A 21801-nucleotide genomic window follows, 5' to 3' on the forward strand; every position below is an offset into this window, starting at 1 on the left:
GACACATAATTGTAAAAACTTTGATGTACAAAGAGTCATCCCTGGAATCTTCCGCTTCACGCTCGGTCCCCTCCCCAATCACAATACAGAATGGTTTTCAGATAATAGCAACGCTTCTGCTGTGACGGATCTCATCGAGTGTGGGCCTTGATCTACTATAACTCCTTTGAAGACGGGTGATTCTTTACAGCTGTGGCCATAAACTACATCTGCAGGGCTAGCTGATAGCCTAGGACCGGCCTGGACAATCGGACACAGAGGAAAAGGAGTGTCAGAGGGTGCGGTAGTGAATAGGGCGAAAGGGAGGTGTCGGGCGGGCACAGGGTGTGATTCTCAGGGAAGAACAGCGCAGATGGGGGGAGGTTTATTACCCATGCATAAAACAGAGAGCGGGGGTGACCACTGCCTGGGGGAGATGCTTGCGAGGGTGGGGAGCCATGCTAAGGATCGACAGCATTCACAGAGTGGATCTGGTCAAGGCATCTAAAATGGCTGCCGTGCACGACAAAAGTGTGGCATTTGAAAAAAGACAAGATGGCGCACACAATGTTTTTCAACAATTCCTGATTTCCTTCGAATCGAACGTTAACAGACGTTGGGGCATATTACCAAAGTTAAGCGATATTTATCCCTAACGATGCATTGCAAAGATTTTTTTACCGTCAGAAATTATCGCAGATAAACCTTGCTATTATCAAGGTTTATCGCAAATACGATAAAAAACGAGCGCAATGCATTAATGTCGCTGAAAACTCCGCGATATTCATGCATTACCGAGCTAATGCTCTTAGCCATGTTATCCACCTCCCATTGGATAACATGGCTAAGAACTGCTCAGGGCAGCTGTTACTTTTTGGAGATATTCGCGCTTATCTCGAATATTTCCAAAAGTTGATAATAGGAGATAGCGATGTTAGCGACTGTTTCCAGTCGCTAACATCTTGGCATGCCCACTTTGCATGTCATTAGTGATAAATATCACTCACATGCAAAGTGGGACCCAAGATGGTCGCTATCTCCTACTAGCCGTCGCTAACTGGTGTTAGCAACAGCTAGGTAATACACATATAATTTTATCTCCGCGAAGCGGAGCGCTGTTACAGATATATATCTTGTTTTTGAACGTTAATTTCTCAAAATGCACTGAAGCACATATATTGAGACATAGCAAAGGCACATCGGGCTACCAGTCCCTAATATTTTACCAAGTTTCGTGCAAATCCATTCAGCCGTTCGATTATTATTATTATTATTTTTTTTTGCCCCGCGGGGCCCTTTTAAAACCTCCACATCAAACCTAGGGGGTCAGCGAGGATCTACTATGCCCCCTTATGGTCATCAGCCGTTCGATTATTATTATTATTTTTTTTTTTTGCCCCGCGGGGCCCTTTTAAAACCTCCACATCAAACCTAGGGGGTCAGCGAGGATCTACTATGCCCCCTTATGGTCATTTGCCCCTTCGCTTTGGCCTCCTCTTGTCTCTCGATCCTACCGAGAGACAAGATGGCGGCCGCTACGTACTGTTTGGAATGTTTACAGACACCGGAGAGCCAATCAGCTTCGCTTCGCAAAGCTCCGTAACGCGAAAAGTACGCGAAGCGGTGCGCTGTTACAGATATATATCTTTTTTTGAACGTTAATTTCTCAAAATCCACTGAAGCACATATATTGAGACCTAGCAAAGGCACATCGGGCTACCAGTCCCTACAATTTTGCCAAGTTTCGTGCAAATCCATTCAGCCGTTCGATTATTATTATTATTATTTTTTTTTGCCCCGCGGGGCCCTTTTAAAACCTCCACATCAAACCTAGGGGGTCAGCGAGGATCTACTATGCCCCCTTATAGTTATTTCCCCCTTTGTTTTGACCTCCTCTTGTCTCTCGATCCTACCGAGAGACAAGATGGCGGCCGCTACGGACTGTTTGGAATGTTGACAGACGCCGGAGAACCAATCAGCTTCGCTTCACAAAGCTCCGTTGCGCGAAAAGTCCGCGAACCAGAGCGCTAACCGGTCCGCTGTTACAGATATATATCTTTTTTTAAACGTTAATTTCTCAAAATCCACTGGAGCACATATATTGAGACCTACAAAAGGCACATCGGGCTACCAGTCCCTACAATTTTGCCAAGTTTCGTGCAAATCCATTCAGCCGTTCGGGCTAAAAGTGAGGCCAACCGCCCTATGGAAAACTCAATGTTAAAAACACGTTTTGGGACCCCCCTTTTTTCTCGGCCCCCACTGGACGAACCCCCCCCAAATTTTCAAGGGCTGCTCAGAAACAAAATGTGCCATTTTCCTGAAAATTTCAGCCGATTCCGTCCACAAACGCCAAAGTTATTAGACATAGAATTTTCAAAAAACCCATAGAGAAAAAATCCTAACTATATATACCTACTGGCAACCGCCAGTAGGTAATATGTATATATGTATATATATATATATATATGTGTATATATATATATATGTGTGTGTATATGTATATATATATGTGTATATATATACATATATGTATATATATATATATATATATATATGCATATTACCTACTGGCGGTCGCCAGTAGGTATATATAGTTAGGATTTTTTCTCTATGGGTTTTTTGAAAATTCTATGTCTAATAACTTTGGCGTTTGTGGACGGAATCGGCTGAAATTTTCAGGAAAATGGCACATTTTGTTTCTGAGCAGCCCTTGAAAATTTGGGGGGGGGTTCGTCCAGTGGGGGCCGAGAAAAAAGGGGGGTCCCAAAACGTGTTTTTAACATTGAGTTTTCCATAGGGCGGTTGGCCTCACTTTTAGCCCGAACGGCTGAATGGATTTGCACGAAACTTGGCAAAATTGTAGGGACTGGTAGCCCGATGTGCCTTTTGTAGGTCTCAATATATGTGCTCCAGTGGATTTTGAGAAATTAACGTTTAAAAAAAGATATATATCTGTAACAGCGGACCGGTTAGCGCTCTGGTTCGCGGACTTTTCGCGCAACGGAGCTTTGTGAAGCGAAGCTGATTGGTTCTCCGGCGTCTGTCAACATTCCAAACAGTCCGTAGCGGCCGCCATCTTGTCTCTCGGTAGGATCGAGAGACAAGAGGAGGTCAAAACAAAGGGGGAAATAACTATAAGGGGGCATAGTAGATCCTCGCTGACCCCCTAGGTTTGATGTGGAGGTTTTAAAAGGGCCCCGCGGGGCAAAAAAAAATAATAATAATAATAATCGAACGGCTGAATGGATTTGCACGAAACTTGGCAAAATTGTAGGGACTGGTAGCCCGATGTGCCTTTGCTAGGTCTCAATATATGTGCTTCAGTGGATTTTGAGAAATTAACGTTCAAAAAAAGATATATATCTGTAACAGCGCACCGCTTCGCGTACTTTTCGCGTTACGGAGCTTTGCGAAGCAAAGCTGATTGGCTCTCCGGTGTCTGTAAACATTCCAAACAGTACGTAGCGGCCGCCATCTTGTCTCTCGGTAGGATCGAGAGACAAGAGGAGGCCAAAGCGAAGGGGCAAATGACCATAAGGGGGCATAGTAGATCCTCGCTGACCCCCTAGGTTTGATGTGGAGGTTTTAAAAGGGCCCCGCGGGGCAAAAAAAAAAATAATAATAATAATCGAACGGCTGATGACCATAAGGGGGCATAGTAGATCCTCGCTGACCCCCTAGGTTTGATGTGGAGGTTTTAAAAGGGCCCCGCGGGGCAAAAAAAAATAATAATAATAATAATCGAACGGCTGAATGGATTTGCACGAAACTTGGTAAAATATTAGGGACTGGTAGCCCGATGTGCCTTTGCTATGTCTCAATATATGTGCTTCAGTGCATTTTGAGAAATTAACGTTCAAAAACAAGATATATATCTGTAACAGCGCTCCGCTTCGCGGAGATAAAATTATATGTGTATTACCTAGCTGTTGCTAACACCAGTTAGCGACGGCTAGTAGGAGATAGCGACCATCTTGGGTCCCACTTTGCATGTGAGTGATATTTATCACTAATGACATGCAAAGTGGGCATGCCAAGATGTTAGCGACTGGAAACAGTCGCTAACATCGCTATCTCCTATTATCAACTTTTGGAAATATTCGAGATAAGCGCGAATATCTCCAAAAAGTAACAGCTGCCCTGAGCAGTTCTTAGCCATGTTATCCAATGGGAGGTGGATAACATGGCTAAGAGCATTAGCTCGGTAATGCATGAATATCGCGGAGTTTTCAGCGACATTAATGCATTGCGCTCGTTTTTTATCGTATTTGCGATAAACCTTGATAATAGCAAGGTTTATCTGCGATAATTTCTGACGGTAAAAAAATCTTTGCAATGCATCGTTAGGGATAAATATCGCTTAACTTTGGTAATATGCCCCAACGTCTGTTAACGTTCGATTCGAAGGAAATCAGGAATTGTTGAAAAACATTGTGTGCGCCATCTTGTCTTTTTTCAAATGCCACACTTTTGTCGTGCACGGCAGCCATTTTAGATGCCTTGACCAGATCCACTCTGTGAACGCTGTCGATCCTTAGCATGGCTCCCCACCCTCGCAAGCATCTCCCCCAGGCAGTGGTCACCCCCGCTCTCTGTTTTATGCATGGGTAATAAACCTCCCCCCATCTGCGCTGTTCTTCCCTGAGAATCACACCCTGTGCCCGCCCGACACCTCCCTTTCGCCCTATTCACTACCGCACCCTCTGACACTCCTTTTCCTCTGTGTCCGATTGTCCAGGCCGGTCCTAGGCTATCAGCTAGCCCTGCAGATGTAGTTTATGGCCACAGCTGTAAAGAATCACCCGTCTTCAAAGGAGTTATAGTAGATCAAGGCCCACACTCGATGAGATCCGTCACAGCAGAAGCGTTGCTATTATCTGAAAACCATTCTGTATTGTGATTGGGGAGGGGACCGAGCGTGAAGCGGAAGATTCCAGGGATGACTCTTTGTACATCAAAGTTTTTACAATTATGTGTCACATTAAAAATATATAGCACTCCGACAAAGTAGTAAGATTATAAAACTTTAATAATTTATAAATATATACAAGAAAACAAAAATAGTAATAACATATAAACATTTTTAGAGAAAAACAACGAAGTAGCGGTCGGCTGTGCGAATAGTCCCAACGCAGCACAACGTCCAGATTTCCGGCGTGGGGCGTCGCGGGGGGTGGGTGATCAGTAGCAAACTGTTGTGCGAATAGTTCCAAGGCAGCAGAACGCGCCGAAATCTAGATGACACAAAAGTGATGTCTAGTAAGTTGCCACCCAGCAAATAACGGCGTGGGGCGTCGCGGGGGGTGGGTCATCAGTAGCAAACTGTTGTGCGAATAGTTCCAAGGCAGCAGAACGATGGCACCAAGGTGATGTCCAGTAAGTTGCCGCACTGGTTTTGGTATCCTACAATGCTGCTCCGAATAACGGCGTGGAGCGCCCCGGGGGAGGCGGCGTGAACGGGCCTCTCCAGGTGGAGTCTCGTCTGTTGTAGTGGGGCGCCCCTTTACCGTTTCAGTTGCCATTCCGTCCGCTTTTGGTCCACTGTGTCAAAATCCGCCATTCAGCTGAGTTGCGCCCACTCTTGCGGTGCAGCGATAGGCGGCTGTCACAGGACTCTCAAAATGGCGGCAGGCTGTTTCCTTTTTGGGCCTGGTCCACTGAAATGGCCCTGGGACACCTTGGAAATCGGACGCTTGTCTGCTAGGTCTTGGACCCCATTCTCGAAAGCGTCCCCTCCGCCTTGAGAATTCATCAAAAGTTTTGGGGGCCCCGACTCCTGCAGGCTTCTGGTGGGGAGCGGCTGCCATGATTGCTCGCGGAATGACCACGACGGAGCTACGAGATGGTGGTGCTCTCATGGTGACGCCAGCTTCAGTCTGAAACATCCAGAAACAAGGTGGGGCTTTCATCGTTTGGGGGAAAAAAAAAGTTTTCATCCAATGAAAAGTGTTGTTTTTAGGTCATATGATCAAGCCTTCCATCATTAGGAAACCAAAAGTAAAATGAACCAATGAAAAGTTTTATAAACAAGTCACATGACCTGTTATGCGGCATAGGGTATAAAATGCGGAGAAAATACGTTGGCACGTGAGGCGGCGTCAGTAGCGGACCGATGTGCGAATAGGCCGAAGGCAATACAACGCGCCAAGATCCGGATGGCATCGAGGTGGTGTCATAGTTGAGAGTTCTGAGCAGCGGTTGTAACACTGTCTGAAGCTTATTTGCAGCTGCTGCAGCTTCACTACGCGCCAAGATCCGGATGGCACCGAGGTGGTGTGTAGGAAGTTGCCGCACTGGTGTGGCCATCCTACAATGCTGAAAGTCGGCGTGGGGCGCCCCGTTGGCCTGTGAGTTTGCGTCAGTAGCGGACCGATGTGCGAATAGGCCGAAGGCAGCACAACGCGCCAAGATCCGGATGGCACCGAGGTGGTGTCTAGTAAGTTGTCGCACTTCTGTGGCCATCCTACAATGTTGAAAGTCGGCGTGGGGCGCCCCGTTGGCCTGTGAGATGGTGTCAGTAGCGGACTGATGTGTGAATGGGGCCAAAGGCAGCGCAACAATATTTTCTACTATATTTCCGGTGTAGAAGAGACCACAAGGCGCTGAGATGCCAAGATCCGGATGGCACCGAGGTGGTGTCTTGCAAGTTGTGGTACTGGTGTGGCCATCCTACAATGCTGAAAGTCGGCGTGGGGCGCCCCGTTGGCCTGTGAGATGGCGTCAGTAGCGGACCGATGTGCGAATAGGCCGAAGGCAGCACAACAATATTTTCTGACTGACACCACAAGGCGCTGAGATGCCAAGATCCGGATGGCACCGAGGTGATGTCTAAGTTGCGGACTGATGTGCGAATGGGGCCAAAGGCAGCGTAACAATATTTTTTGTATGGAAGATACCACTAGGCGTTGAGATGCCAAGATTCGGATGGCACTGAGGTGATGTCTAGCAAGTTGGTGTGGTCATCCTACAATGCTGAAACTCGGCGTGGGTCACCCCATTAGCCTGTGAGATGGCGTCAGTAGCGGACCGATGTGCGAATAGGCCGAAGGCAGCACAACGCGCCAAGATCCGGATGTCACCGTGGTGGTTTCATAGTTGAGAGGCACTTCATCTGCAGTGGGGCGCCGAGATCCGGATGGCACCGAGGTGATGTCTAGCAAGTTGCTGTACTGGTGTGGTCATCCTACAATGCTGAAACTCGGCGTGGGTCGCCCCATTAGCCTGTGAGATGGCGTCAGTAGCGGACCGATGTGCGAATAGGCCGAAGGCAGCACAACGCGCCAAGATCCGGATGTCACCGTGGTGGTTTCATAGTTGAGAGGCACTTCATCTGCAGTGGGGCGCCGAGATCCGGATGGCACCGAGGGGATGTCTAGCAAGTTGCTGTACTGGTGTGGTCATCCTACAATGCTGAAACTCGGCGTGGGTCGCCCCATTAGCCTGTGAGATGGCGTCAGTAGCGGACCGATGTGCGAATAGGCCGAAGGCAGCACAACGCGCCAAGATCCGGATGTCACCGTGGTGGTTTCATAGTTGAGAGGCACTTCATCTGCAGTGGGGCGCCGAGATCCGGATGGCACCGAGGTGATGTCTAGCAAGTTGCTGTACTTGTGTGGTCATCCTACAATGCTGAAACTCGGCGTGGGTCGCCCCATTAGCCTGTGAGATAGCAGTTCTTTGGATTTGGGCCTGGCTCGTCTGCTGTAGTGGGGCGCCCCTTTACCGTTTCAGTTGCCATTCAGCTGAGTTTCGGCTGCTCTTGATGCTACAGCGACAGGCGGCTGCAACAGGACTCTCAAAATGGCGGCCTGTTCTTTGGATTTGGGCCTGGTCCACTAAAATGGCCCTGGGACACCTTAGAACTCGGACGCTCGATTTTTTTTTCCTTTCCTGTACATGCAAAAAAAGGTAAATGCCCGGTACGTTACACGCTTCATCTGCCACGATGAACTCTCTAGAGGAACCGAAAAAAAATATAGTTGTGGTAACTATACCATGCATCGTCATATGGAGAGGTGGCAACAATTAATTATAGTGCTGCATAAAAGAGAGATTTGGAGGAGAACCCCTGACCTGCTAGTACATTCATCAAAGAAGTGGCACTGAGAGCTTCAGAGGCAAGGGAAACGGTCCCAAATATTTAGAAGAAATTTGGAAAGATTAAAATGACATGTTTAGATTGTGGCAAATTTATTTCATGTGGACATCTGAGTGTTACTCTAATAAATACAGCATATGAACATCATCATAGTCGATGGTTGGTAGAGACATTTTGACTATATCCTGGACCTGCCCGTCCTCGCCCAAAATGGCGCCAGAATAAATGGGACTCGTAACTCCTTGTTGTGTACTGGTTGCAGAACCTTGAAATCACGAGATACGTATGCAGTTTTGAAGCACATGGCGGGCGGGGACGAGAATTGATTGAATATTTCGACATCCCTATTGATATTAAGTTCTGATGTGTTATTGATTACTGTACTGTTGAAAGTTCGAATTAACGTCACCCATGGTACTTGCCCGCAAATGTATATCTAGATAATTTTATTGTAACTGGCCCTGTCGTATTTTAATTATAAAATGTACGTCCACCGATTCCGTAACTGTTAGACACCTTAGTTCTTGCAACCTAATGGCCCGCCCGTTACGTTCCTCTACAGTGTAAATGTCTATTTATCATATACGATTACAGTTTGCTCCGTGGCCGGCCCACGTGGTTATAGGCTCGTATTTGTATAATGAAATTTTCACAATAAAGGTTTTTAAAAGAAAACATGGTAGTAGTATATACATTGGTAAAGTTTTTAATAATAGTCACTGTTTTAGAATCATTAAAAGGCAAGTGAAATAAAGCAGACCAATTACATGAAGGGTAAAAGGTATAATACGAAGGAACGCAGTAAAGATAAATGGTCAAGGGCTGTTGTGTTTTCTATTCCTGCAACATAAAGTGATCGATAAGAATCTCATATTCAGGCGTATCGGCGACTAAGACAGCAGGTCGACCCTCTTTTGCTCAACGGCTCCGTCATGGGACGAAGAAACGCTCTTTTTCTCGAAAAAAGAATATATTTTACTTGCAGGACAGTTGTAAAATTTCCGGGAAAGTACATTAGCCTGGAACATTATAACATATATTTAAGAAAAAATAATGTTCGGAAGTAATGAAAAGCGTAATTTTTAGGTCATATGATCAAGCCTTTCATCATTACAATAAGAAAAGTAAAATGAACCAATGAAAAGTTTTATTAACAAGTCACATGACTTGTTATGCTTACGTTACGCGCTGCGCGCCCCGGATGACTTCCGGATGCGCTAACGCGGCGCGTCATATGACGCATTACGCGACAACGCAGGTACAGAATATAGTCAAAATGTCTCCACCAACCAGCGGTCGGAACACAACCCCTTTCAGCAGGCTAAATAGTTCTGTTAAATGACAACAGAAGGGACAGGCAACAAGAACCATCAGTCAAAGAGGGGAGGGCTAGTTCTTCTCTACCGGGTTACATTGGGGCGCTAACGGAACTGATCGAATTGGTAGTCTACAGTGTTTCTGGATGTTTCAGACTGAAGCTGGGGTTAGCATGAGAGCAGCACCATTTCGTAGCTCCGTCGTGGTCATTCCGCAACCAATCATGGCAGCCGTTCTTTATCGTTATTTTGGGCGGGGTGGGTGGCGGAGCAGAGCTGTTTTGCAGCCATCATTGTGTGGAGTTCAGTTCATCTCACTAGTTTTGTATTTGTCATGAGGGGTTGTTCCTAATGTTTCTATTTTAGCGAGGTCAAAAAGAGATCCCATTAGTGGCCTACTGATTTTGCTCGATTCCTTTTCTTTTTTTTTACACGATTTTTCGTTATCTGCAAAGACTAAACAGAGTATTGCGACTCTGTGTTTGTTTGTAAATAGAGAATGAACCAAAGAGAACTAATTCTAAAACAGTAAATACTTGGATAACAATGAATCAAATGGAGTGAGAAGCAGGCACGACGGATTACAATGGGGGCAAAGACCTGCGTTAACTACCTTTCACTATCTGCAAAGAGAGAGTACTCCTAATAGAAATGAGGGGGGGGGGGGGCACCATTCAAAGCAGATCAGTGTGCATAAACACGAAAATGTTTTCACTTACCACGTACTTGACATTCGACAGCTTATGATATTTGCTATTAAAAAACCATTGAAATTCACTGAAAAAACCATAGGTTATAGACCATATATAGTTAGGAATTAGCATTTACAAAACCTTGAAAATTCACTGAAAAAACCATAGGTTATAGACCATATATAGTTAGGAATTAGCATTTAAAAAACCTTATTTTACTCACACAAAACCATTGAAATTCCATATATAGTTAGTTGCACTAACTATATATCGCGCACCTGCAATCCACTGCTGATGATGTCACATATTACATCATTCATGACATGGTCAGTGACATCACTGATGACATCACTGATGACATCTCAAATGACATCACTGATGACATCACTGATGACAACATCCAGTGACTGTATGTTTCTGTAAAGTTAAAATGTGTCTTACATATTGAAGAATGAGTGGAAGTATAAGTGTCTGGACAAAGGATTTAGTAGGTGCATGACTGAATGCATGAGTGAGTGATTAAATGTGTCTCACTGAGTGCATGGGTTAGTGACTAAAGTGTCTTAATTTGTGCATCATTATGTCTGTTGTTCTGTAAACTGCTGCATGTTTTGATCAGTAGCTATATGATTAACTATATGGGTTACTGATTGATTGTCCAAGTATTTGTATGGGAGACTGAGTGTGTGTGTGGCTGGCTGGGAGGTGTGTGACTCTGTGCAGATCAATGTGTACTTGTATCAATGATTGTATAACAAGGTAAGTATGTGTTAGTATATGTTTGAAAATGTAAGGTGCTCTATGTTTAACTGTATAGACAAGAAAATGGAAGTGTCATTGATTCTTTACAGGACTGACTAGGTGTGTGAGTAACTCCATGGATGAGTGGCAGACTGTGAGTGTCTGTATAGGTGTATGAGTGCATATGATAGTGTTGTAAAGATGAGTGATTGTATGTATGAATGATAGTATGGGTGAATGAGTGAAGGTGTGTGTAGACGTAGGAATCAGTGAGTGCGTATGTAGTAACTAGTATTGGTGTGTCAATGGTTTCAAAAATTATATTCTGTATTTAACACTGGGTGAAACAGAGGTTATATTAAAATGTGAGGAGATGCATTGTATTGTCACATGAATGATATCATCAGTGATGTGGTCATTGATGTCAAATGAGATGTCATCAGTGATGTCATTTGAGATGTCATCAGTGATGTCATCAGTGATGTCACTGACCATGTCATGAATGATGTAATATGTGACATCATCAGCAGTGGATTGCAGGTGCGCGATATATAGTTAGTGCAACTAACTATATATGGAATTTCAATGGTTTTGTGTGAGTAAAATAAGGTTTTTTAAATGCTAATTCCTAACTATATATGGTCTATAACCTATGGTTTTTTCAGTGAATATATATATATATATGTATATATATATATATCAATCTCCACTCCTTCAAAGAACGAGTAAGGCCACAGCTGAGGAACAATTTGGAAGCGCTTTATTAAGCTTCACAAAACACGGAGAGTATGTTCTCTTCCTATGGCGGATGCATTTCGGCGTTCTTCGCCTCTTCAGCGCCAGGTGCATGTGCTCGTGTGAACGGGTGTGAGTGAGGAAGAAATGTCCTGCCTTCTCACCAACAGACCGCAGCTCCTCCCACTACGCTGACCTCATGATGCATACACCTCTTGTAGTCCGCTTGATGTTCGGCGCCTACAAGATCCAGCATGCCACAGCAGTGCATAGGTAGGTATCGCAGGAGTGGAGTGGAAGGGGGGATATTTGCTGCATGGACTGTGTTGATAATTCAATGTCCAAAAGTACATGTGCGCAGCTGCGCTTCCTCCAGTCCCCATACCGCTTCAACCACCGCAGCTCAGGAATCCTTTCTGGCGAGGGCAAGTCAAGGAAATCCGACCCGCCCGACGTGATGCACAATGACATCATATATATATTCCAATCTTTCCCTTGGGCTGTAATCGCCGCCTCCTGACCGCGAGTCGCGTTGTCTGTTGGGACTCCCCCAGGAGCGTGTGCATTAAGTCGGGCACAACTCCTTTCAAACCAAGGATAACAATGCCTTGTGTGGTGACTTAAAGTATTTTATTCAGCCTCAATCGTACGTGTACCAGTTAATTAGTGTCACATGATGATGTTTCATGAACAACAACAAAGGATATCTGGGTAAAAGATAATACATGGCAACAGATGCGTCTCAGTCCACCACGACATGTTTTGACTACAAGTCTTGCACACGGTATGTGAGTCCATTGTCAGTTACCATATATACATATACAAACAAGCCCGATCCAGCCATTAAACAGCATTGTGGGATTTGTAGTAAAATGCACCAATTCACCAAACATTAAATACATTTATCCATAAATGTATTGCAGAAAGCAATCATCTAAGGTAAATAAGTATTTAATTGCATTAAGGGCATCTTGCATTATTTATAACATGGTACTGAGTATATGAAATCAGTTGTAATAATTTGAGCTCATGCATGATTTGATCATTGACATGCTCATTGTTCTTATGTCCTTGGAGTATTAAGAACATTGACCATGTCTATGGCAAATCATGAATGGAAATGAATAATTACAAATGATTTCATATACTCATTGACACTTAGTAAATACTATAAGAATGCGAAAGTGATTCAGAGTATCCAACATCTCTTATAACAATATATGACAGGAATGCCTAAACAGTACTATGTTATAAATAATAAAATATGCTCCTAATGCAAATAACTATTTTGTTACCTTAGATGACTGCTTTCTCCAATTAATTTTTGTTCAAATGCATTTAATTTATGTTTGTGAATTGGTATATACATATATATATATATATATATATATATATATATATATATATATATATATATATATATATATATATATATATATATATATATATATATATATATATATATATTGCGCCACTCCACTCCCACGAGCAGTCGCTTGCGCTTCCTGAAAAGAACGTGGAGCACAGACCCAGATAAGTGCTTACAATCTTCTTTATTAGCTGATCAGGATGTCGGCCATTACGCGTTTCGGTACACAACGTACCTTGATCACATATATATTTTTTGTTCAGATTCTAAAGTAAAATGAACAAACAAAAAATGAGTGCTCCCGCACAGTAAAAATAAATTCCCCCCTTGCGGTAGGCCAGGCCCTGGGTGGGGCAACGGAAGGTAATTTAGGGAAGGAGGGTGCATGGCCTCCCTCCCAAGGCTCTAAGATGCCTTGGGGACCACAACCCCCGTTTCAGATTTTTCTTTAAAAAAAAAAAGGAGGGGTAGTGGAGATAGCGGGCCAACCTCCACAAGCCTTAAAAGGCACCAGGGACCCCATATCCCGGCGACGACCTTAAGTTAAAAGGGTGGGGGGGTCCGTATGCCCCAGAGCCTCTAAAGGTACCGGGGTCCCCATCGCCTGGGGCACTCCTTTGGGCAGGGATACAAAACCGCTATTGCTCCCGCCCAGAGGGAGCATGTAAAAAGCACATGCTCCCGCCAAGCGGGAGCAATGCCGGCTTGTGCAGCATGCAGGGAGCTGGCTGTGGCATGGGGGGTCCCCCTACTTGCTGTTTGGTGGGAGCCCCAGGTGGGCACTGGGGCACCCACCTTTAATTACGGGAGGCCCCGGGGATGGGGTCCTTTGGCCATAATAGGCTTGGGGGAGGGGGCAACGCGGCTCTCCTACACTTTTGAATGCAGTAGACCCGGGGCTAATAAGGCTTGGGGATGCTGAACAGCAACACCCCTCCCTCTTTTAATGTCAGACAGCCACTGTGAATGGGGCTCTTGGGGCCTAAGAAGGCTTGGTGAGGGGACTGCGCTGCCCCCCCCCTCCATTTTAATGTCATGTAGCCCCCGGGGGAGGAGGTCCCCAGGGCCACTATTTGCTTCCTGCAGGTGTGGTTGATCACAGGGCCTGGCTGCAGGGTGGTATTGGCCGCCTGCGGCCAACCCCATGCACAATGTGGGTTTGTCTCTCTGCAAGGTGATTGGCAGGCCCTGTGACCAATCCTCTGCTGTGCATGCCCAATGGCCGTGCATAGCGTAAGGAAGGGCTGCCTGCAGGGGGTGGATGCTGGGCCAGGCCACAGGCTTTAACTCGGCCATCGGCATGTACTGCTAATTACCCTACATATGCATGCATGAATGACACACAACAAATGAACTAAAGTGTATAACACAGTAGGCTGCATTCTAGCTGAAATATTAAAGAGTTAGTATATATATATATATATATATATATATATATATACATACATTAACTTGCAGTGGGATGAACAGCAATGTACATTATTTCATGCTTTAGTAATGTTTTTGTCACTACCGTATAGCGTACTTGTGTTTTTCCAATCAGATCTGAAGCAGAGATTTTTTTTTTCAGAATTTTAAGAATGTGTAATTTGCCTGACTGGTTCATTTTCTCCCCAATAAGATTATGAAATTCCACTTTATGAAAAGTATGGAAAAGGAGGGACCTTTCCGCGCCAGTATCACCTTTCCCAGAGCCGTAAGGATTATAGCGATGGTAAGAGTGCCATAAGAGATGGTAAAATCAATTCAGCATATTGCAAAGGACCTATTTATCCTCTGCAAAAATTAACAACATTTTCAGCCATATGCTGTGCGATTGCCCTTCTTTGACCAGATACTGGTCCCAGGTATTGGGCTGACTGACAAATGCCATTGAGCCAATCATCTTGAATTCTTGGGAGTTATGAGCTTTAAGATTATACAAGCAGAATATATTCTGTTGTTTGCGTTCATTTAAGAATGCAGTGTTGTTTTGGCATGCAAACTTGCTTACCAGTGTGTGAACTTGCTTACCAGTGTGTGAACTTGCTTTCTAGTGTGTGAACTTGCTTACCAGTGTGCGAGATTGCTTGCCAGTGTACAAACTTGCTGACTAGTCTGCGAACTTGCTTACCAGTGTGCAGACTTGCTTACCAGTGTGCGATATTGCTTACCAGTGTGCGATATTGCTTACCAGTGTGCGAGATTGCTTACCAGTATGCAAACTTGCTTACCAATTTGCGAACTTGCTTAGCAGTGTACCAGACTTGCTTAGCAGTGTGCGACATTGCTTACCAGTGTGCGTGATTGCTTACCAGTGTGCAAACTTGCTTACCAGTCTGCGAACTTGCTTAGCAGTGTGCAGACTTGCTTACCAGTGTGCGAAATTGCTTACCAGTGTGCAAACTTGCTTACCAGTCTACAAACTTGCTTAGCAGTGGGCAGACTTGCTTAGCAGTGTGCAGACTTGCTTACCAGTGTGTGAACTTGCTTAGCAGTGTGCAAACTTGCATAGCAAAAGTCAAACATTACAAACAATACAGCACTAAAAAGGAAAGTCACTTGAATTTTGTTCTCATCTCAATCTAGTTGGGCTTTAGCGTAGGGATGTAGAGTAGAGGGCCAATCTCTGTACAGTTTGACTGATTGTTCGCCTTGTGCCTTTCACCCCATAGGCCGCAGAACCTTTCCAAGGAGTTACGTACCACCGGATAATCTTTTCCAGATTGTTTCATCAAGCAGGACGAGGAGCTTTAATGAGGACAACATGCTCGCCACCGCCCAGTATGACGAGCCCAGGAAGAAGCGGTGGCACAGCTGCGAGCAGACTGCCCCCTTCTTCAAATCCTTGTCTCCCCTTCCGAGTAAATGTAAGTCATACCGGCCTGATCTGTAGTGTTCATCTCGTGTGCTCTTTCTTGAGTTTAAATATTGAAAATGTGGATTAGCCCATGGTCCTTTGCAAACTCAATGGTGGCAAAATATTTTCTCTCCTCAACTTCAAAACTTTGCACCATTTTGTGGGCAACGATAATCTGAACGCAATCTCTGATTTGTAATTAATTACTTTTGTCAGTATGTAATCAGTGATGGGAAAAAAAAGTTTTCTTACTCAAGTAATATGTAACTCTCCAAAGTGATTATGGGTGAAGAGCCTTAGATATGTACCTTGAGTCTGGGATCAATCAATCAGTGTTTGTTAAGCACGACTACTCACCCGTGAAATCCCTTGCTAAAGCCATGCAGCGGGAGGTGATGATGTGGGCACTCATGAGGAATTTACATTTTAGCGCATACCACATGGTTTAAACATTTCCCCCTTTTTTTTCTTCACCGTAAAATTCAAGTGGTTATTGAAAAGATACAATTTTAAGAAGACAAAATGGTATCACTTTCATGGGCACTGATCCAACTACATTGTTAGCCTGGATGTGGGTTGTGCCAGAGAAACATGGAGAATTGCTCCATTTATTGTACATTGATATACACCAGTGTCTTTATCTCACCACAAAACATAGGTACATTGTTGGTATTTGCAGGGTACACTCGAGGCCTGTTTCATTGTTTTGCATGGTTAGAGAGATATTGTGATCTAAATCTCAAGTGTTTTTCTAAAAACTGCAATGGTTTTACTGCAGCACCCCAGACTCCTGTGAACTGGAGATTGGGCAAACTACTCGGCAGAGGGGCATTTGGAGAAGTTTTTCTGTGTTACGATGCAGACACCGGCAGAGAACTGGCGGTGAAACAGGTACCCTTCGACCCAGAGAGTCAAGAAACAAGCAAGGTGAGTGGTAGTGAAACTTATTTATTATGCAATTATAACACTTTTGGTACTGTAAACATAACTAATATCCCCAACATAAAGTTCTCCTGGCTCAATCAACCTGTGAGTCCATAATGTTGAAAGCTTCCTTATTTAAAATTCAAACACAAGAGAATTGATTTACAGTGTGGTTAAAGTGCAGCTCCTTGAGACCCTCACAGGTGAGTAGTGCGCTCTACAAATGTTCTGATTGATTGATTGATTGATTGAATGCATAGCTTGCTTCTAGGCCATGTATTTTAGGAAGCTCTTCTATGAGAAAGCAGTTAAGTGCTGTGTGCATCAAGTGCTAGAAACCAATGACAACCCTTTTCTGCAGCTTAAAGGCATGCATTATGCAGCCATATGATCTAACCTCTGGCAGTGGCTTTAGAAGGATCTTTAGAACGTTCCTCACTCTGAGTATGTTGAAGTGGGAGTGTATAATAAACGTTTTTGGGTGCTGTGATCTTTTACAGAGATGGGAATATACGGACTCGACATACTACATTTCCTTTTTTTTAAAAATTTGTATTAATAAACAACAAACAACAAAATAAAACAGGGCAATAGTCATAGTAATTACAATCATATGTCCGTACAGAATGATACTCCAAGCAGATCTTTATGAATCATACAGTTGTAGTCAGATGTGGAGGGGGCAGCGGGGAAACAGCGCGTTAATTACATTTAAAGAGTAATACATGGAATGTCGTTCAGGGGGATAAGGAAACATCTGGGATTCAATCATGCGGGGGAGTACATATATTCCCATGGTAGGCATTCCACTGGGACCAGATTCTGTTCCGTTTTTTAGGTCTACCCCTAGCCAGATAAACAGTTTTTTCCCTAAACATGCACCAATCCATGTTCTCCTTCCATACCAATACCGTGGGCGACCTGTGGGAACCCCACAGCTGTGCAATGTCTCTCTTGGCTATCATGTTACCAAGGGTCGCCCACCGGATCTGAGCAACAATGTAATAATTTGGCTCCCACACATTCAACAGGCAGCGCCTAGCTTCAGGCAGCAGTGACACCCCGGTGACCCTTTCCATCACTGCATGCACTCGGCCCCAAAACGCAACCACCTCCGGACATTCCCATAGAATGTGGAGGAAGGTACCAATCATGCCGCAGCCACGCTTACACAACCCATCCAGAGAATAACCCATTCGAACCAGACTCGGACCAGTGACATATATACGGTGGAGGATCTTGAGCTGGACAAACCGAAGACGGGCAGGTATGGCAACTTCCTTGGGCGATGACAACGCGGATTGCCAGTCCTCGTCATCCAGCTCCAATCCGTCACCAATCCATACTTCCCTAAGACGCACAAGTAGATCAGCCCGATTATTAATCAACATTTTATAAATTAATGAAATCGTGCTGTCGGGTACATAGCCGTCTAGTATACGGTCCTCGAGAGGAGAAGACTCAGGAATATCAGTGCCCGCAGCAAAAACCGACATCAAGGCATGGCGAACCAGCACGTATCTGAAAAATTCCCTGTCTCCGAGATCGGATTCCTTCCTCAACGCTTCAAAGGTTTTAACATTCCCCTTGGACCAGAGGTCACCCACACTGCTGATGCCAATCATGTCCCATTTCTCGAAACCTTTCGTTCTCCACAGACAACTTAATCTTTCAGATGCATACAATGGGGTTGCACGGGTCAGTCTATCACTCCATCCCAGAGCCGCATTCGCATCATGCCAAACTCGCACAGCAATTTTAGTGGGTCCAGACAGTGTCCTACAAATCCCCTTGGAATAAAGTGCCCTGCTGTAATTCCCACCCGGTAACAGGTGTTTGTCCATCTCAAAAGCCGGGGTAGGACCGGGTGCGTAGGTTGCATGGTTAATCACACTCAATTGAGAGGCCCAATAATAGCGCTTAATATCTGGGAGAGAAATGCCTCCATCGTACCAAGGGAGCGTGAGTTTGGAGAGAGCAATACGCGCACGCCCGTCCCAAATCAAACGTCTCTGCAGGCTCTCCACTTCCCGAAAATAGCTAGAGGGAATGGAGTCAAAAGAGTTTTGGAGTGGATACAAGAATCTCGGCAGTGACATCATTTTGAAAAGGGCCACACGCCCAAGCGGTGACAATGGTAACTGACGCCAACGCGCAACGTCGAGTTTCAGCCGCTGGAGAGGGGGAAGCAGATTGCGCTCATAGCGAACAGCGGGATCCAGGGAGACGTAAATCCCCAAATACTTAAAACTTGTCTCGGTTACCTGAATTGGGAATCTACTAGGCAGTGGAGGGAGACCTCCTGCCAGTACGTAGACACAGGATTTCGTCCAGTTAATAATAAGACCTGAGTTCTTCCCAAAGGAGGTTAACACGTCAAAAAGCACGTTCAGGGATTTCTGGGCGGATGTGAGGTACAAAAGGATGTCATCCGCATAGAGAGAAATACGATCCTCAAAATCAGGGGTCTACCGAATACCTTTTATCGAAGGCTCCCAGCGGAGCCATGCAGCCAGCGGCTCTAGCGCGAGGGCAAAAAGCAGGGGAGACAGCGGGCAGCCCTGCCGAGTGCCACGCCCGAGAGTAAAAGTGCCGGACACTTTTCCGTTAACCACCACCTGAGCCAGGGGCTTCTCGTAGAGAAGTTTCACCCAGGCGATGAATACAGGGCCAAATCCAAATTTAGCAAGAGCCGCCCAAAGATACGGCCATTCTATTGTATGAAAGGCCATCGTGGCGTCTAAGGAAGCCAAAATGGCCGGCTCAGAGAGAGTCTCCGCCCTCGCGAGAACGCCATGGAGGCGCCGAAGATTAAGGGCAGTATTGCGATGCGGGATGAAACCGAATTGATCCGGGTGGATCAAGTCATTGATCACCTTGATCAAACGTTTAGCTAACAATTTGGCTAAAATTTTAGGTTCGGCATTTAAGAGTGAAATGGGTCTATAGGAAGCGCAACGGTCACGCGGCTTCCCCTCCTTATGAATTACCACGATCGTGGCAAGCCGCTGATCCGTAGGGAGGGAACCAGAGTCCAGTGCCTCAATGAACATATCCCTAAGACAGGGCGCCATTTTGTCAGGTCGTAATTTGTACAATTCAATAGGCAAACCATTGGGGCCCATAGCCTTACCAGAACGAAGGGAACGAATGGCAACAGCGACTTCGTCTGTCAAGAGTGGTGCATCCATGAGGTCTCTATCTGTGTCGGACAGGCAGGGCAATGCAATGTCACGCAACAACAACAATTGGGAATCCTCCTCATCCCTACCACAGACCGACGAATACACAGTTCGGAAATGGTCCACAAAACATTCAACAATCCCAGCTGGGTCAGTAACACATACTCCATCCGGCTACTCAATCACAGGGACAACACGATTCGCTCTTTCCTTCTTATCAAGCCATGCAATCAATTTACCAGCCTTGTCGCCCACATCATACAATCTGCCCTGTTGCTCTCTATTCATTACTTTAGCAGCGTCGGTCACCAGGGCTTTATAACCCGATTGTTTCAAGCTTAGGGAATGGAGTTTAGAACGGGTTACACCCGCCTCAAGGTCACTCTCAAGCTCAGTTATGTCAGTCTCAAGACGTACCAATTCCTCATATTTGGCTTTCTTGGCACCAGCAATTAACGACAAAGAATGTCCACGTATAACAGTCTTGAAAGCCTCCCACAATGACACAGATGAAGAAACAGACCCCACATTATCAAGGAAGTAATGGTCAATAGACTTTATCAGTTCCGAGCGGGTCTTAGGATTCCGGAGATACCAGGGGTTTATGGGAGCCACCCTGCCCCCGCTACACACCCCGGCTTCCATGCAGAGCCACAGGGGAGAGTGATCCGAGATGCCCCTGGGAAGATGTCTAATTTCTCTGATCGAGGAGGATTGGGCTGCTGGCATTAGTAAATAGTCAAGCCTGGAGAGGCTCCCGTGGGCCCCCGAATGGAAGGTATATTGTAACTGCACAGGGTGCATCAACCTCCAACTGTCTATCAGCCCAAAAGTTTCCAATAACCCACTCAACCACGACTGAGACTTAGCTAAGTCCCTAGGAGGGTAGCGATCCGAAGTACCAGAGACAACCAAGTTAAAGTCCCCACCCAGGATTAAGAGACCTTCAGGAAGCCCTAGAACAACCCGTCCAATATCAGCAAAGGTGGAAGTCTGCAGGCCCGGGGGGACATAAACTGTGAGTATGGAAAGTGTCTTCCCCTCCCATCTACCAGTGAGCGTGGCATAGAGCCCTTTGTCGTCAAGTATTACATCGTCTATTTCAAAGGGGAGAGAGGACCGAACAAGAATGCCCACCCCCCTAGAGCCAGAAGTGAATCCGGAGTGAGCAACAAGGCGATAACCACGTCTATTCATGGCTTGACATGCAATACCAATTAAATGTGTTTCTTGCAGAAGAACAACATCAGGGGAATGACGTCGCAGGAACTGCAGCACAACCCCTCGTTTTATCCTATCCCCCAACCCGTTAACATTCCAAGGCAGTAGTCTCAACTCACTACCCCCCATTTCCGGGAAGAATGCAGAGTACACCCCACACGGAACACAATGATCGGAACAAAGGAGAAAACAATACGTTGCCTTGTGAAAAATAACAAACACACAAACACCCCCCCCACCCCCCCCAACTTGAACCCGTTACAACTACCCCCCACCCTTCACCCCTGCGTACGACTCAAGAGCCACCCCAACTTGCAGTGTGCCTGTCGCCCAGACATTAAACTAATCTACACAAAGAAACCCAGGAGGAGGAAAGAGTCCCATTTCTCCTCCACCACCCTCGGGCCAATCTCAAATAAGACATAAGAAGACTAGAATAATCGAACTCAGCTGAGAAACAATTGAAGTGTTCAGACATCGGGAACAACAGTGTCACTCTTGCTCCGGCAAACCACCCTCGGCACCGCCAGGGTGCTCGGTTCGATCATCTCTTTTAGGCAAAGAATCAAGCCAGTCACTGACACTGTCTGGACGATCGAAGAAAAATGTCCGATCCTCGTATTCGATCCGAAGCCTCGTTGGAAATAGCATGGCGTATTTAAAGCCCAAATCTCGCAGCCTTCGCTTCACTCCCTGAAACCC

At 45.5% G+C, this 21801-nt stretch overlaps 1 protein-coding gene across 7 annotated transcripts in view; it reads left to right on the top strand.

Annotated features, from left to right (window-relative positions):
* The window catches only part of LOC144786230 (mitogen-activated protein kinase kinase kinase 3-like), a 512077-nt gene that overhangs the window by 443206 nt on the left and 47070 nt on the right, over positions 1–21801 (top strand). For all 7 annotated transcript variants that reach the window (XM_078665268.1, XM_078665266.1, XM_078665265.1 and 4 more), the window contains exons 11-13: positions 14555–14647; positions 15588–15782; positions 16551–16699. In XM_078665268.1, the coding sequence (XP_078521394.1) occupies positions 14555–14647; positions 15588–15782; positions 16551–16699 (437 nt within the window). The remainder of the gene's footprint in view (positions 1–14554; positions 14648–15587; positions 15783–16550; positions 16700–21801) is intronic.

Source organism: Lissotriton helveticus, chromosome 10 (assembly GCF_964261635.1).
Source record: "Lissotriton helveticus chromosome 10, aLisHel1.1, whole genome shotgun sequence".
Classification (NCBI taxonomy): domain Eukaryota; kingdom Metazoa; phylum Chordata; class Amphibia; order Caudata; family Salamandridae; genus Lissotriton; species Lissotriton helveticus.